Consider the following 14,028-nt stretch of genomic DNA (forward strand, 5'->3'; position numbering starts at 1 on the left):
TGAGACCTGGGAATGGGCCACTGATGTCCCACGTCCCGCAGACCAGCCAGAGAAGGGAGATGTCACTTGTGGGTGACACCTGAGTGGGATAAACCCTTGGATAAACCCTTTTGTTTAGTTTAGCTAAATCGTTTTGTGCAGGTACGAGATAAATTCATGGAGGTTTTTTTGGCTCCTGCTTCCTTGTCCCATCAGGTATGACCTGCCAACTCCTCAGCAGGATCCCAGCAGCCAGGGTTGTGCAGATGGCTGCAACCTTGGCTCATGGGTGTCCAGGCTCCTCTGCCAAGGGAGCTGTTTCCCAGCTGCCTTCTCTTTTTCTGTAGGGGGGAAAGATCCCTGTCAGGTGGACGGCACCGGAGGCCATCGCCTACCGCAAATTCACCTCGGCCAGCGACGTCTGGAGCTACGGCATCGTCATGTGGGAGGTGATGTCATTTGGAGAGAGGCCCTACTGGGACATGTCCAACCAAGATGTAAGCACTGTGGTCATCCACGCAGCTCTAGGAGGTGTGGGGGGGCTTGTTCCCAAAAGAAAGCCCTCGCCTGAATGGCTCTCTGCTCCTTCCCAGAGCCTTGGCAGTGCTCGGCTTTGGAGATGAAACAGGCTGGTGAGTGAGAGGATGCAAGGAGGGAAATTGGGAAGAAAAGCCAGCAGGCTGGTAATTGGACTTCAGGAAGCTGCAAGGCCTTTGAAAATGTTCAGAGGTTTTACGAGCGGGGAAAGAGCTTTGGTAGTTGGACTGCTGTACTCCGATGCGATCTGCTGAGATAATGAGTGGCAGATCTCCGCTGGGAGGAACGGCAGCATGCAGAGCATCAGAGCGGAGATTAACCTTTGAGAGCCCTGGTTCCGTCGGAGCCGGGAGCGTCTCCTCCTGCTCCCTTTGCTGATGATCAAATGGGCTGGCAGCTGCCTTCCTGGCCTGCAGCAGCGCTGCCTTTAACACCTCTGCCCACACAGGCAGCTCAGCTCAGGGAGAGGAGTGGCAGGGGTGGTTCACCCCCCACTGTGGCTGCAGTTTTCCCTGTGTGAGACCTCTGAGTCCCTTGTCCTTGTGCTTCTTTCTCCCCCACTGCCCTGCAGGTCATCAACGCGATCGAGCAGGATTACCGGCTCCCGCCGCCCATGGACTGTCCTGCCGCCCTGCACCAGCTGATGCTGGACTGCTGGCAGAAAGACCGCAACACCCGCCCGCGCTTCACTGAGATAGTCAACACCCTTGATAAAATGATCCGCAACCCGGCAAGCCTCAAAACTGTGGCTACCATCACCGCTGTGTGAGTCTCGGAGCGCGCGGGAGATGCTCTCGGTTTGACATCCCAAGCTGCAGCAAAAGGCTTCCTGAGCAGTTCATGCTGCTGGGGGGGAAGAAGAGGAATTCATAAATCATTCACCAGGTGCAGGGGGTTTCTGTCTTTTCTCTGCCTGACAGACAGACAAAGAACATGTAGTCTTCAGCTGAGCAGCAGCAGTAATTCTTTGCTATTGATTCTTTATGGCATGTGACCGTACAGGTGCAGTGTCTCCTCTGCCAGTGCGGCTCAGTCCCTGCAGCTCCTGCAGCTGGTTTACAACATGTGGGGTGGCAAAGCGCTGCTTGGGACAGGCCTCATGGCCTTCCTTGTCTCACGTGTGTGCCAGGAACAGGGCAGTGCTAGGGGGAGCATGAGGGCACAGAGGGGTGGATTGAGGAACACTGCTGCGCACCGGCCAGGCTTGTGCACAGCAGCCCCTTGGCACCAGCCGGGCTTGTCCCCAGCAGTGTGTCCTGTTGCAGGCCTTCTCAGCCCCTCCTCGACCGCTCCATCCCCGACTTCACTGCCTTTACCTCAGTAGATGACTGGCTGAGTGCCGTGAAGATGAGCCAGTACAGGGACAGCTTCCTGACCGCTGGCTTCACCTCCTTGCAGCTCGTTGCCCAGATGACATCCGAGTGAGTTGGGTGCAGTGCCAGGGCTGGCTGAAAGCTGGGTGCTGCATGGAGCGGGTTGGGGTTGTGGGGAGGTGGGAAGGTTGGTGCAAGGCACCTGCAGAGGAGGGTGTGGGCATCCTTCACACTGATCAGCAGAAGCACCCTGAGTCTGGAGGTGGCCGCATTCACCATCTGGGGGTCAGCGTGCAGGTCTTGGTCCCTCCTTATCCTAGTGATGCTCACAGGGCTGTGCTTGGGCTCTGTGTTTGTTCTTCTGAAAGGCATGGACCAGCTGAGCTTACATCCCTCACCTCACTTAGAGATGGCAAAATAGATACACCAGCCCTCAGCTGCCCACTGATACTCTTCCATCTCTCTGTCTGTCTTCCAGAGACCTCCTGAGAATAGGGGTGACTTTGGCCGGGCACCAGAAGAAGATCCTGAACAGCGTCCAGTCCATGCGAGTACAGATGAGTCAGTCTCCAACCTCAATGGCATGACGTCCCTCGTTCGACGGGGAGGGGACGGGGAGGGCACGCAGTGAGGGACAGAGGTGGGAGGGGAGGAAATGACTGGCGCCGTGGGACAGCATTTGGAGAGGTGCTGCCGCTGCCTGGGGACTGTGACTGCAGACGAAGGATGTTCCTGGGACTCATCTCTAACTGGTGACTTCCGTTCCTCACCAACAGAAGCACACTTACCAATGTCATGGGGAACAGCGTTACGTATAAATATGTACAAATCATATATTTAAAACAAAACAAAAACTACAAAAAACGATGAAGACAAACCAATGTGCGTTGGGGAAGCAAACGCAAACCCTAGAGACCAGACTCCAATCCCACCACCAGTGAGCAGTGGTCAAAACTGAGAAGGAGAAAGGGGCTGTTGGGGAAGGGAGGGGCACGAGATGGAGTGTCCTGTCCAGAGCAATCACCTTCCTTTTCTGTTTTTCTTTCACCCTCCCTCCCTGCCCTGGCCCTTCCTGCTCATTCCACTCCCCTCTCTGCTCATGGATGGGGTGGAAGTGTCTTCAGACGTCTCCGCAGCTCCTTGCTGTCCTGCCTGGGTGCTGGTCTGGTAACTACCAAAGGACTTCACTGACCACTGCATGGGAGATCCGACTCAATCCAGTTAATGTCTTCATATTGAAGAAGAGATGTACCTTCAATAGAAAACCTTGGGTTTTTTTTTCTTTTGCTTGCATTTTTTTTGCAAAAAGGAAAAAAAGGATTAAAAAAAAAATCCATCCTGGAAAACAGAAAGAGGTGTTCCCCTGTGTGTGCGCTCATGCGCTTGTGTACGTTGTCAACCTACTGTGGACTCACTGCTTGTCCCTAACTGAAGATCATCATCAACCCTGCGGCCAGCTGGCTCCTAACCTGGGGGGTGCAGAGGGCCCAGGGTTGCCCCCACAGCCCCTGGGAGCAGAAGGTAGCAGGGAAGCGGCCATCAGTGAAGCAAGTGCTCAGCATCCTGCAGGTGGGGAGGAGGATGCCCAAGGGCTGGCCAGCACGGTGGGGACAGGACAGGACGGGACCGGAGGAGCCACTGCGTGGTTGTGACTGGGTTGGTGACTGCTGGAGAAGGAGGAGAGTTGCTTTCGGAAACAGACTGCTAAGGCCTCCAGAGCCTCGGTGATGCGTGGAAGATGGCTATGGAGGACTTTTTTTCCCCATCTTGTGGACCTAAGGATTTTGGTATTGAATTACAGACTTAGGTTTCATGGCTTCAGAGGTAGGTCCATTTGTCTCATGTACCTCTCTGTCCATCCATCCTCTGTATTTTTCAGCTCACTTTCTGAAAGTCTCTCCCAGTGAATGTTTCCCCGTGTTTAATTTAATTTTTTTAATTTGTTCCACTGTCGGTCTCCTTTGCAAATTGATCTAGTTAAAATTACTAGGCATGTGTCAGTGTTTACACAGAATATGGTAAGACTGGGCAATCTAACTTCCCTCTGTGGATTGCACTGAGAGTTTATAAAATGAATGAACTCTTAATAAGGCTTTTACTTAGAGAGTTGTGTGCGAGTTGTAATGATCCATCACCGTGCTCTTGCAGGCACCATGCGGGCAGCAAGCAGCACCCGTGTGGCAGGGGGAGCGGTGGCGCAGGCAGGTTGCCTGGTTGCACCTTGAGGGCTGCTGGTCCCTGCCATAATTTGGTGGTGTGGTGCCTCATACGTGTACGAGAAACCTGCCATGCTACTCATGCATCCATCCCCGCCATGGGGATGCCCCACATCCGCTTACGCTGTGGGGATGCCCTGCATCCATCCATGTTGTGGGGATGTCACGCACCCTCCTGTGCCACAGGGATGCCCCACATCCATCTGTGCCATGGGGATGCATTGTGTCTGTGCCGTGGGGGTGCCCCATGTCCATCAGTGCCATAAGGATACCTCGTGTCCATCTGCACCGTGAGTTTGCCCCTTGTTTGTCCTTGCCATGGCGATGCCCCACATCCATCTGCACCATGGGATTGCCCTATGTCCATCCATGCCACGGAGATGCCTCACCAGATTTGCTTGCTGCCACCGAACACAAGGGGATGAGCCCTTTCCCTGCCTGCTGCCAGCACCTGTCCACATGTCCTGGGTGTGCGTTTTGTCTCCCGTGCTGGGGCTATCAGGGCGCTCTCTGGCAGTGGGGACCTCCATGTGTCCTGTGGGGAGCACGTGCTTGGTTCGGGAGGATGGCGTCTGACACCAACAGCAGATGAAGAAACCTGGTGATGGGGTGCTCTTTACACCTCCAGTTTTATTTCTGTAATCGTCTGAGGAAGATGACCTACTGCTTTGCTGAAGAACAGGAACTAACAAGATGCAGGAATGAGCTTGTTTCAAATCACTGAACTCCCCCCAGAGAAAGAGGCAGAGAAAAACACCCCTTGTTTACAACAGCAGGGACTGCTCCTCGTCCTGTCTGATAGACGATTGCTAATACCTCTCGGGATACTTGCGTCCCAAATCTGTATTCCAGGATATTGTCACGCTGAATACAACATGCAGATGGAGCAGGCGCCATGCATACTAATACGCCACCTCACCACATTGATATTCACCGGTAGTGAAGGATCCTTTGTGGGTTTTTTTATGATTTCTCTTTTATTAGAAGGAAGCTAAAGGCATTTAAAGAAACGAATGACAGTGACACAGGCTAAATATCAAAACTCCACCTTCATGACTCCCCTGCTGCGTGTTGCCCAGCCGTGCAAGCACCTGCAAGGCAGCTGGTCCTGTAGCCCTGCTCAGCATCCTCCTCACTCTGTGCCTGGGGCTGGCAGGATGATGCAATGACGCTGCAGCCCTTTTTTAATATAAAGCATTCAGTCCTGTCTGTCCAGCCCAGCAGACTGAGTACCCACAAGTCGATAAACCAGCTGCCCAGGTGCTTGGATGCTCCAAGAGATGCTGAGTAGCCCTGCTTCACGTCTTGGTTTGGTTGCCCAGGGCAGATGATGCTTGTTGCTTTCCCCAGCTGTCAACTTGCCCATGCTGCAAAATGCCTGTGGACGAAGTGCCACCGCTCTTGTGCACGTGGGAGGATGGCTGTTGGCAGATTTCTGGCTGGGGAGAAACTTGTGCTGTGGTTGCCAGTGTGGGAAGGAAACAGATCTGGGCCCCAGGACTACGGCCAATAGAGGAGGGGAGCAGCTTTCAGCTGAGAATGGTGCAGCACTTGCACAGCACAAGGAACAGGAGGGTCCATCCTGACCTCTTAAAATTTGTGGGATGCCTTCCAAACCCTTGTTAGGCCTTTCAGATGGCTAACTCACCCTAGTGCTTGCCCGGTCTTCTTTATTGCTTGGAAAACAAGGAAAATGACACTGTGCTGGAAGTCAAGGGCTGTGTCGGGGCTGGTCTTATGCAGCCTCCCTGGTGCTCCATGGGCTGGGTGAGGAGGTGGTGTCTCCTAGACCAGTCTCAGCCTCAGAGAAGCTTCATGCACCATCCTAGGCTCACCCATGACACAGCCACAGTTGGCAATGCTGGGGATGTTGGTCTCACCACCCTGCTGCTCTTTTCCAGCCTGCCAACATCTGATGTTTCCTGGGCTGTGTTGTGGCAGGAGATTCCCCTATCCCACCTCTTCTAACCAGCCTGTTGCATGAGGGTGGCATCTCTTGCTCACGCTGCCTCAGTGGGGTGAGTCCATCAGCGGTGGCTCAGGGGCCTGAAGATGTCCCCTCCAGGGTCATGCGAGAGCTCAGCAGCAGATTGATGGTGCTCAGGGCTGAGCAAGGAGACAGAAGGTGGTGCAAACACATCCTTTTGATGATGAGGCATAGTTGGCCAAGGGGGTTGCTGTCAAGATGATACCTGATGAAGGGCTATCACAGGCCACCTGTTCTCCTGTCTTTCAATAAAGGCTTCTCATCCGAAATGGAAGATTTCACCAAAAGCTGTCAGTTTTCTGATCTGATAATGGAAAACTATGAGGAAAGTGCAAAGTAGCCATATTTGATTTTTGCTTTTTTATTGAAAAAAATAACATTAAAAAAATCAAAGACTTCTGTTGGACTGTTTTGTTTCTTTGGAGCCCTTTATTTCAAGGAAAATAAGTTTTCCAAACTGCGAAGTCTTTCTGTTCAGGAGTGACAGCATGAGCTCTGCCCGGCCGTGACAGCAGGGTAGCGTGTCCTTGGACTGGCCCTTCTTTTCCTTCATCAGATGCCAAGGAGGAGGTTCTCGCCAGCGTAGGAGGTGCAGGGCACCATTAAAGAGGAGCCCCTTAGGTCAAGGCTTGTTGCCAACATTCACCTTTCTGCATCAGCAGGAAACTCCCAGGCACTTGGCTGTAGCCAAGTGGCTGCACTGTCCAAGTCATTCAAGAAGTCTCTTCCATTGGTGATGTGATGGAGAAACTGTTGGGATGCTCTGGCTTTGCCTTGTGTGGAGATGGGGCAGGACCTGCAGGCAGTGGTGGGACGTGGGGCAGGAGGCTCTACTTTACAGCTACTGCTGCTTTTTTTTGTGGACAGAGGATTGATGCAGATTTGGTCCGTTGGATGCTTTGCCAATGTGGTGGGGCTCTGCCAAATGTGGGGAAAGAACCAGTGGAAAAAAAGAAGAAAAATGAAACCGCTAAGTGTGGTCTAGAAATGGAAGCTCCCATTTCATGCCTTCTTCTGATCCATGCTGTGGTTGGTGTTGTAGTTTTTCTTTGATCCCAAAGGGGAAGGGAGGGCTTAAAAATTATTTTTTTTCCCCCCCAAAGCTTTTGTTTGCACAGCAAAAAAAATAAAAAGGCATTTCTGATTGAAGTGAACCAGCACCTCAGGCCTTTCCTCTGGGCTGGGGTTCCTTGCAAGGTCCTGGTGGGTTCATTTGCCAGGTGCTGGTGCTGGGAGGTGCCCTTTGCTGGTAGACCCCACTGGGGCAGATCCTGGCCACTGCTCATAGCTGATGCTTGGCTGTGGCATCTTGCTGCTCTGGTTGCATTCCGCCTCTGTGCTGAGCAGCGGCACATGGATGCAGCTGCTCGCCTGGGTTGCCTTCGAGTGAGCCCACCTCACGCTCGCCCCTGATCCAGTCCTTTCACGGAAACACTTCACAGTTGTCAGCTCCTTATCTACATTTCTATGGCAACTGCAAAAACCTCCGCCCTTTCATGTCTTTTTTAGGAGGTTTTTTTTGTGTCTGTGTCGCTTTGTCTTTTTTGCATGTAGCATTACATGAATAAGGGACTTTTTGCTACAAAAACCCTGCTCTGAGCTTGGCCCAAGGTCTTGGTGTGAGAATTGGTGGGCAACATGGTCACGTCTGGACTTGGTGTTGCCAACTGGCTTCACATTACCCCCTCCTTTCTGTGTCCTCCTGTGCCAGCCCTGCTGTGTTGCTCCACTCATCCCCCCCCCAAAAAATCCCCATTAGCAATTCAGCTGCATTGTTTCTCCCTGGGCGTTGCCGTGTCTTTTATACAACGCCATCCCTGGCGGGCTGCGCCACATGCAATGGAGGAGACAGCAGCTTTCTCAATAGTAGTAATTAAAATGAGATGTTGTGCTGCTGCAAGCAAAGGTGAGCTCAGCCACTCGCACATCCAGGGTGAGAGTGAGCTTTTGAACGTGGAAAAGGAGCATGTATTAATAGCATTATTATGTGCCTCTTTCTAATAAAAAAAAATTATATAATTTTATGCCATTTAATGACCTTCAAATTAACAGTTCTTTGAAAGCACTTATGTATATTTAATTTTAAATGTTGCTGCAAGTCAGAGTGGGGCTTGTGATGAAAACAGCAGGAAGCCAGTTTTTGAATAAGAGCGAGCTCAGACCATTATTCCTGAGCCTGTCAGCTTCGGTGCTTGTAACGCTCCTCTCCCTAGGAGAAAACAGGGCTGTTGTTCCCCCAGCCTCCCCTTCCACTCTCCTTCATCTCTGCTCCAGGAGCTCCCCGTACACCAGCCTGAGTCCTGAGGGAACTTTTCTTCTGATTTCCACTCCTTTGCAGGGCAATGAGCTGGTGTGGAGGATGCCGCTCCGGGATGTTTGATTCAGAGGGAGGGAGGGGTTGTTTTGGGGTTGATTTGCAGAGGTGTCATCAGTAAAGCCTCCTGCATCCCTGCCTGCTGGCCAAGGACATCCTTGTGGCAACCAAGGGAGCATCACAGCTGGCTCGTGGCATGGGATAAATCATTGGGCATCACTGATGAAGGGTTTTTTTGCACTGCCACAAATGCTGCTGTTTTGCGATGGGGACAGACACGTTTGCGTTCATTAGGGTCTAGACTAAGGCTTTTGCCTCTGATCCATAAAAGCGGCTGATATATTTGAGGCACTCCGTGTTCATTTGGAAATCATTACTCTTAAACATTGAATTTGACTTTAAAAAAAAAAAAGGATCAATGGGTTTCTAAGATGAGGAATGGATTTACAAACCCTGCGGCATATTTTCAAGCTCTCAGAAATGTACCGTAGCTCCAAGGCCACCCGTCCTCATTAAACTGCAGATGGGAAGCCGGGCAGTTGGGGCCAGGGCTTCACGTCCAGCTAATGCACATATCCAGGTGCTGCATGTCTCCTGCTCCCATAACGTTCCTGCTGCTTGAGGAGCTGCAGAGGGTTGTTTAATGCCTGTGTCGTCATCTGCTTTGGTGGCTCTTGCATGAAAGACCAGGATGGATGCTGGTCTCATTACAACTTGGGTGCCTTCCAAATTATTTTCAAAGGCCCTGAAGGAGACCTTCTCTGGCAGTTCCTGGTGAAGTTCCTCTTGATTTTGGAAGAGCCAGAAACTTCCTGAGCAATGACAGAGGAGAGGCAAAGTCCACGCCGATGGGACTCTCGTGGAGACATGTTTCACCCTGTCAGTGGTTTCCCCACTGCTCCCGTTTTGGCTTGTTTTTCACAGAATTGTTGTGGGTTGGAAGGGACCCTTAAAGGACAGGGACTGGTTGTGCCTGTCCTAGCTGAGCTCAGCCTCCTCAAAACCTGTCTCTGGGAGGTGTGAGAGCCGCTCTTGTGTTTTGCTCTCCCAATTTTGATGCCCTTAGGTTTTGGCTCTGAATCCACATCTCGGGGGTGGTCTGCTGGATCGTGTGTGTCTGTTGTTGGACCCTGATGGACTGCATTGCCATCCCAAGGCTTGGCATGGAAAAAGGAGCAGACACAGCTGCTCTGGTCAAGAGAGGACTCTCTCTGCTGTGCGTGGTGGGAGGAGAGATGTGAGATGAGAAGCAGGCATGTGTCATTGGGGACTGTAAGCATCCATGGTGTTAAATCTGGTCTCTTGGTTTGCATCAGAGAAGCACACTGTGCTGGGCAGGGAGATGCATCTGACCTTCACCTGGGCCTTTCTGGGTTGTCAGAGCTGCTCTGGGGATGGTATCTCAGGGCCACCTGTACCACAGGGCTTTGGCTGGCCATCCTTCACAGAGCAGCATTGTGAGCATCCCTACAGCCTGGGCAGAGCTACTCACTCCCTCCCTGTCTGTGTCTGAGCATCTCTGCTGCATCTGCTATCCTTCTTTCTGGCTATCAGCATTTAAAAACATTGTGAAGCCCCTGGCTGTCCATCCCCCGTTGTGTGGCTCTGCTGTAGTGGCTGTTTTAGGGACATTGCTGGGTCCAAGCTGTCCCTAACACACAGACAGCAAGTGGAGGAGAAACCAGCGCCATTGCTAGGAGAGATGACTGTGGATGGGGTGGCCCTGCTGGTGGCAGAGGCAGGATGGTGCTGAGGGCTCCTGGCCTATCTCTGGAGGGAAATGCTGGAGGAGGTTAATCTGAACAAACCAGCCACCTGAATTTTAAGTGGATTATCTGAACTCTGCTAGTTCCCAAAACAGGCGCACGCGCCCTTTCAGGGCAGCATGGAAGTGGATTAGGCCAAAATCTACTTAAGGCTGCGTTAATTCTAGATAAGTGTTAGGGGGGATTAATGCCTATCCACTTAAAAAAATTAATTGGAGCAAACTTTTCTTTGTGTCCCCAAGTAAACAAGGCTCAGCAGCTTTCCCTCATCTGCTGACCTGGGCTGTGGCTTTCCCTTCTCTGCTCACCCATCCCTGCACGTTTTCCAGGAGCTGACATCGCGGTGGGGGTGAACCTCCTCCTCTCTCCATGATCATCCTCAGAGGTCTCATTATGCAATTGAACCCTTGCGTGAAGGTGGGGAGAAAGGGCAGGAAAATTATGGTCACCATCAGTGCAATTATCAATGCTAATTAGCACTGAGCGGGACTGACAGCAGGAGGCGCAGACCATGCCAAGTGTTGTCTAAGGAGCAAGGTGAGCCTTGTGTTGGAAACATGGACTGGAGCCTTGCAGGGGCTTCCACGGGCAGGCGACTGCAAAATGTGCACATCAGTTTGTTTATTTTTCCCTGCCACGTTTTGGTTGAACTCTTTTCAGTTTCCTGAGCACAAATATTTTGGGGAGGTCTCCACAGCTGGAGGCTGCCAGTGGTCTGGGGCTTAGGCTCTGGTCTTTTGTCTGGGGTTAGTGCCTGGGCAGCAGCACTGTGTCCTGACCCCAGATGGGGATGGGTTGCTGGGAGGCTCCTGCCCCGATGCCCCAGGGAAACGGCGAGGTGCAGCTCCCCTTTGCCAAAGGGTTGGGTGAGGGCCGTAGCCAGGCTGGTGCCTGGGTAGGGCTCGCAGGAGTGGTTAGTGATATGACAATGGCTTTGAGACACTCCCTGAGCTAGGGGCGGCTCTGTGCATGCCTCCATCCCTTCCCCCGCTCCCACCTGCTGCTCCCCCTTTCCACGGGAGTGCTCAGGAATAGCAGCTGGGTTGGCAGTGCAGCCCATCCTCTGATCATTTTGGGTATTTGGGGTTCTGCCCTGACTGCCCCATTCCCATGAGCATGGAAAGGGAGAGCGCTCCAGGGCCAGCACGCTGCCTGCATCCCAACCATGCCATTCGCTCCCCTATAGCCAAGCTGATGCTGATAACACCTTCCTTTACAGGATGCCCTCTCATCTCACAAACGTGGCCTTTTTATTGCTATTTGTGTCATGCCAGCACTTACAGGCTGAGATCAAAGCCCGCTGCGCTGCTTTGCAGGGGCTCCTACACTGGAGCACAGGGATGAGGATGTGTGACAGGGTAGTGATTCGTTGGCTGTGTACCTGGGGCATGCTTGACCGTGCTGCCCCCTCCCTGTCCTCCCCTGGCTGCTTGTGACCTGTCCATCAGGTCCTTTGGGACTGATCCTTTGGGATTGGCCCAAATCATCTGTCGCTGCCCCTGGATCATTTTTGCCAGGGCAAAGGGAAGGGCTGTAGCTGCCATGGGAGAGCAGCCACCACCCCGGGGAAGGTGCAGGCTCCCCAGGGTAATATAAAACCCCAAAAGCCTTCCCTGGCTCCACTGCTTCCAGGCAGGTTGGATGGCTGTGGCTAAATGAGCTGGGAAAGGCCATGGGGGAAGGTGGTGGCGGAGCTGGGAGCAGCACTTGGGGCTGGAGCCATTGCTTGGCTTCAGCTTTAATGTGGCCAAATCTGCAGCCGATATAAATCACTGTCACCCCACTGACTTGGGTGCAACCACCCTAATTTACACCAGTCCCCGGGGATCTGCCCGGCTCAGTGCATCGTCTACTGTCCCCTGCATCCACTGCCTTTCGTAAAACATTTGTATTTCTGTTGTTGCTTTTCCCCAGCTGTTTAGCTGTTCTGCTCCCATTAATGTTAATGGGAGCCATGGGACTGAATCTCCGAGTGTGGCACTGAAAATGGACCCTGGTGCATAAGAAATACACAGTGATATCTCTTCCCACAGCCAAAGCTCTTTTTTTTTCTTTAAGATAATCTCAATTTCTCTTACCCTTTCTCCCATGTCCCTTTTTCCGCCAAACATCAAATTACTAAATAAAAGTTTCGTTACTAGCTGGGTTTGCTAAAAAAAATTATTTTCATTCAGCAGAATGATGAATTTTAATAGGAGCAAAATGTCAGACGCAGCTGGAGTTTTTTATTGAAGCATGGGTATGTTCAGAGAGGCACAGAGATGCCTGGCAATAATTATACCAGCAAGCCCTGGTTATTGGTGGCCCGGCAAAGGGACGCAGTGGTCAATTGCTTTGTTATTTATTGTGATGTCTTTATGTTTCCAAGGTGCAATTGTATATTAAAAACAGCTTTGCCTCTCTGAAGTGACTGAATAATGGGATTTTGCTGCTGTGTGGCACTTCTTGGTTGCAGGGTGAGAAGGAGGTGCTCTTGGGGCTGCTCTTTTGGTTTGGAGACCACCTGCTTTACCCCAGCAGTGGAGAAAATGGGTGGGTTTTGTTATTTTGGAAAGAGTGATTTCTTGGTGCCTGGTGGTTTGCTCCTGCTTTAGACCTGGGGGTGCTCATATTGCAGTGGAAGGGAGGGGAAAAATCATCTTCATGGCTGGGGGACACGGTAACCCTCCCGCCCCCACAATGAAGTCTCAACCTCCCCTCCTCAAAGCATCTTGGCTTCACAAAGAAACATGTCTCTTCCATTTCTTTTTTTTCCCCTGAGGAAAAATTGGGAGCTTTCAGTGAAATTGTCACTTGTCTGACAGCATATTAATTAATTACTGCTTTTAGTGGTGTGGGTTGGTTTGGGTTTGTTTTTTTTTTTGAGAGAGAGGCTGTGTCGTAAGAAGTCTTTGGATTTCGGGGGGTGCAGTCCCCACCGGCCGCAGGGCAGGGGATTGGGGTGGGGCTTGGCATTGCTGTGGATCTCAGCTGTGAAGGAGCAGCCTGCATTTTCGGTGCTGCCTCTCTGAGCATGGGAAGTGCTTATTCTCACCCCTTTCTTGTTCCCCTCCCTCTTGCCTTGCAGGGGCGTGAGCCCAGCGTTGCAGCCGGGCAGCAGCGACGGAAAGGGGTTGCCACTGGTCTGCCGGGACTGCTCCCCTCTGCCACCCACGAGATGATGATCCGGGAGATCTCCGCAGCACGCCGGGAGCCCCTTTGCCCCCGAGCCGCGGCATTCCCTGTGCCAGCCGGCCATACCTGTCCTGTACATAACCAGTGAGATGTCTGTAAAAGATTTCACCCCTTGTAATTTTTTTTTGCCCTTCTCCCCACCCCCCTTCCCTAATTTGTTGATTGTGTTGAAATTGTTGGAGTTTGTAACAGTAACTTTCAGAGAATATTGTACTAAAGAGAAAATTGCACTCAATAAAAATGATGAAATAAACCTGATCTTTCTTCTTCCCCTTCCCAGGGGTAGCCTTTCCCGCTGCTGGTTTCTCTTCAGCTCAGAGCTGGGTGAATCTTTGCCATAAATATTCATTTGGGGAACTGGCAGCGCTCCATCGCTCCTTGACTTACCTCAAATTTTGATGTCTATCAGATTTGGCTCTCCGGTTTGTAAATGAAGTGACTTGATTCTCAGCAATCCCTATCGGAGGTTGCTTGCTGCAGAAAGCCAGGAGAAGGAATTTTCTTGGCACGGGTTTCTCTGCGAAGTATGTTTCAAAGCCCTCGTGTGCAATTGCTCAGGAAAGCCATGCTGGAAGTGCTGACTGGGACAAAAGTGCTGTCTGCACTGGGAGGGCACAGCAGCTCCTCAATTCCCAAGTCTTGCTGGAGCCTGTTGATTAAAAGGCTGATGCTCAACTTGAACCTGCTTGCTTTAAGGATTACTGTAAATGATTGCAGGAAAATGGATTCTTCTTTTTGTATT

The 14,028-nt window shown here is 51.8% G+C and overlaps 1 protein-coding gene across 4 annotated transcripts in view; it reads left to right on the top strand.

The window, feature by feature from the left end:
• The window catches only part of EPHB1 (EPH receptor B1), an 87,133-nt gene extending 73,563 nt beyond the window's left edge, over nt 1-13,570 (top strand). For 3 of the 4 annotated variants that reach the window (XM_075099530.1, XM_075099533.1, XM_075099532.1), the window contains exons 13-17: nt 327-476; nt 1,088-1,281; nt 1,782-1,937; nt 2,308-3,653; nt 13,180-13,570. In XM_075099530.1, the coding sequence (XP_074955631.1) occupies nt 327-476; nt 1,088-1,281; nt 1,782-1,937; nt 2,308-2,416 (609 nt within the window). In that variant the 3' untranslated portion in view covers nt 2,417-3,653; nt 13,180-13,570. Of the gene's footprint in view, nt 1-326; nt 477-1,087; nt 1,282-1,781; nt 1,938-2,307; nt 3,654-12,567; nt 12,645-13,179 lie in introns of all 4 variants that reach the window. The other variant, XM_075099531.1, reaches the window with a different exon arrangement.
• The last annotated feature ends 458 nt before the right edge of the window (nt 13,571-14,028 follow it).

Source organism: Phalacrocorax aristotelis, chromosome 7, assembly GCF_949628215.1.
Source record: "Phalacrocorax aristotelis chromosome 7, bGulAri2.1, whole genome shotgun sequence".
Taxonomy (NCBI): Eukaryota; Metazoa; Chordata; class Aves; order Suliformes; family Phalacrocoracidae; genus Phalacrocorax; species Phalacrocorax aristotelis.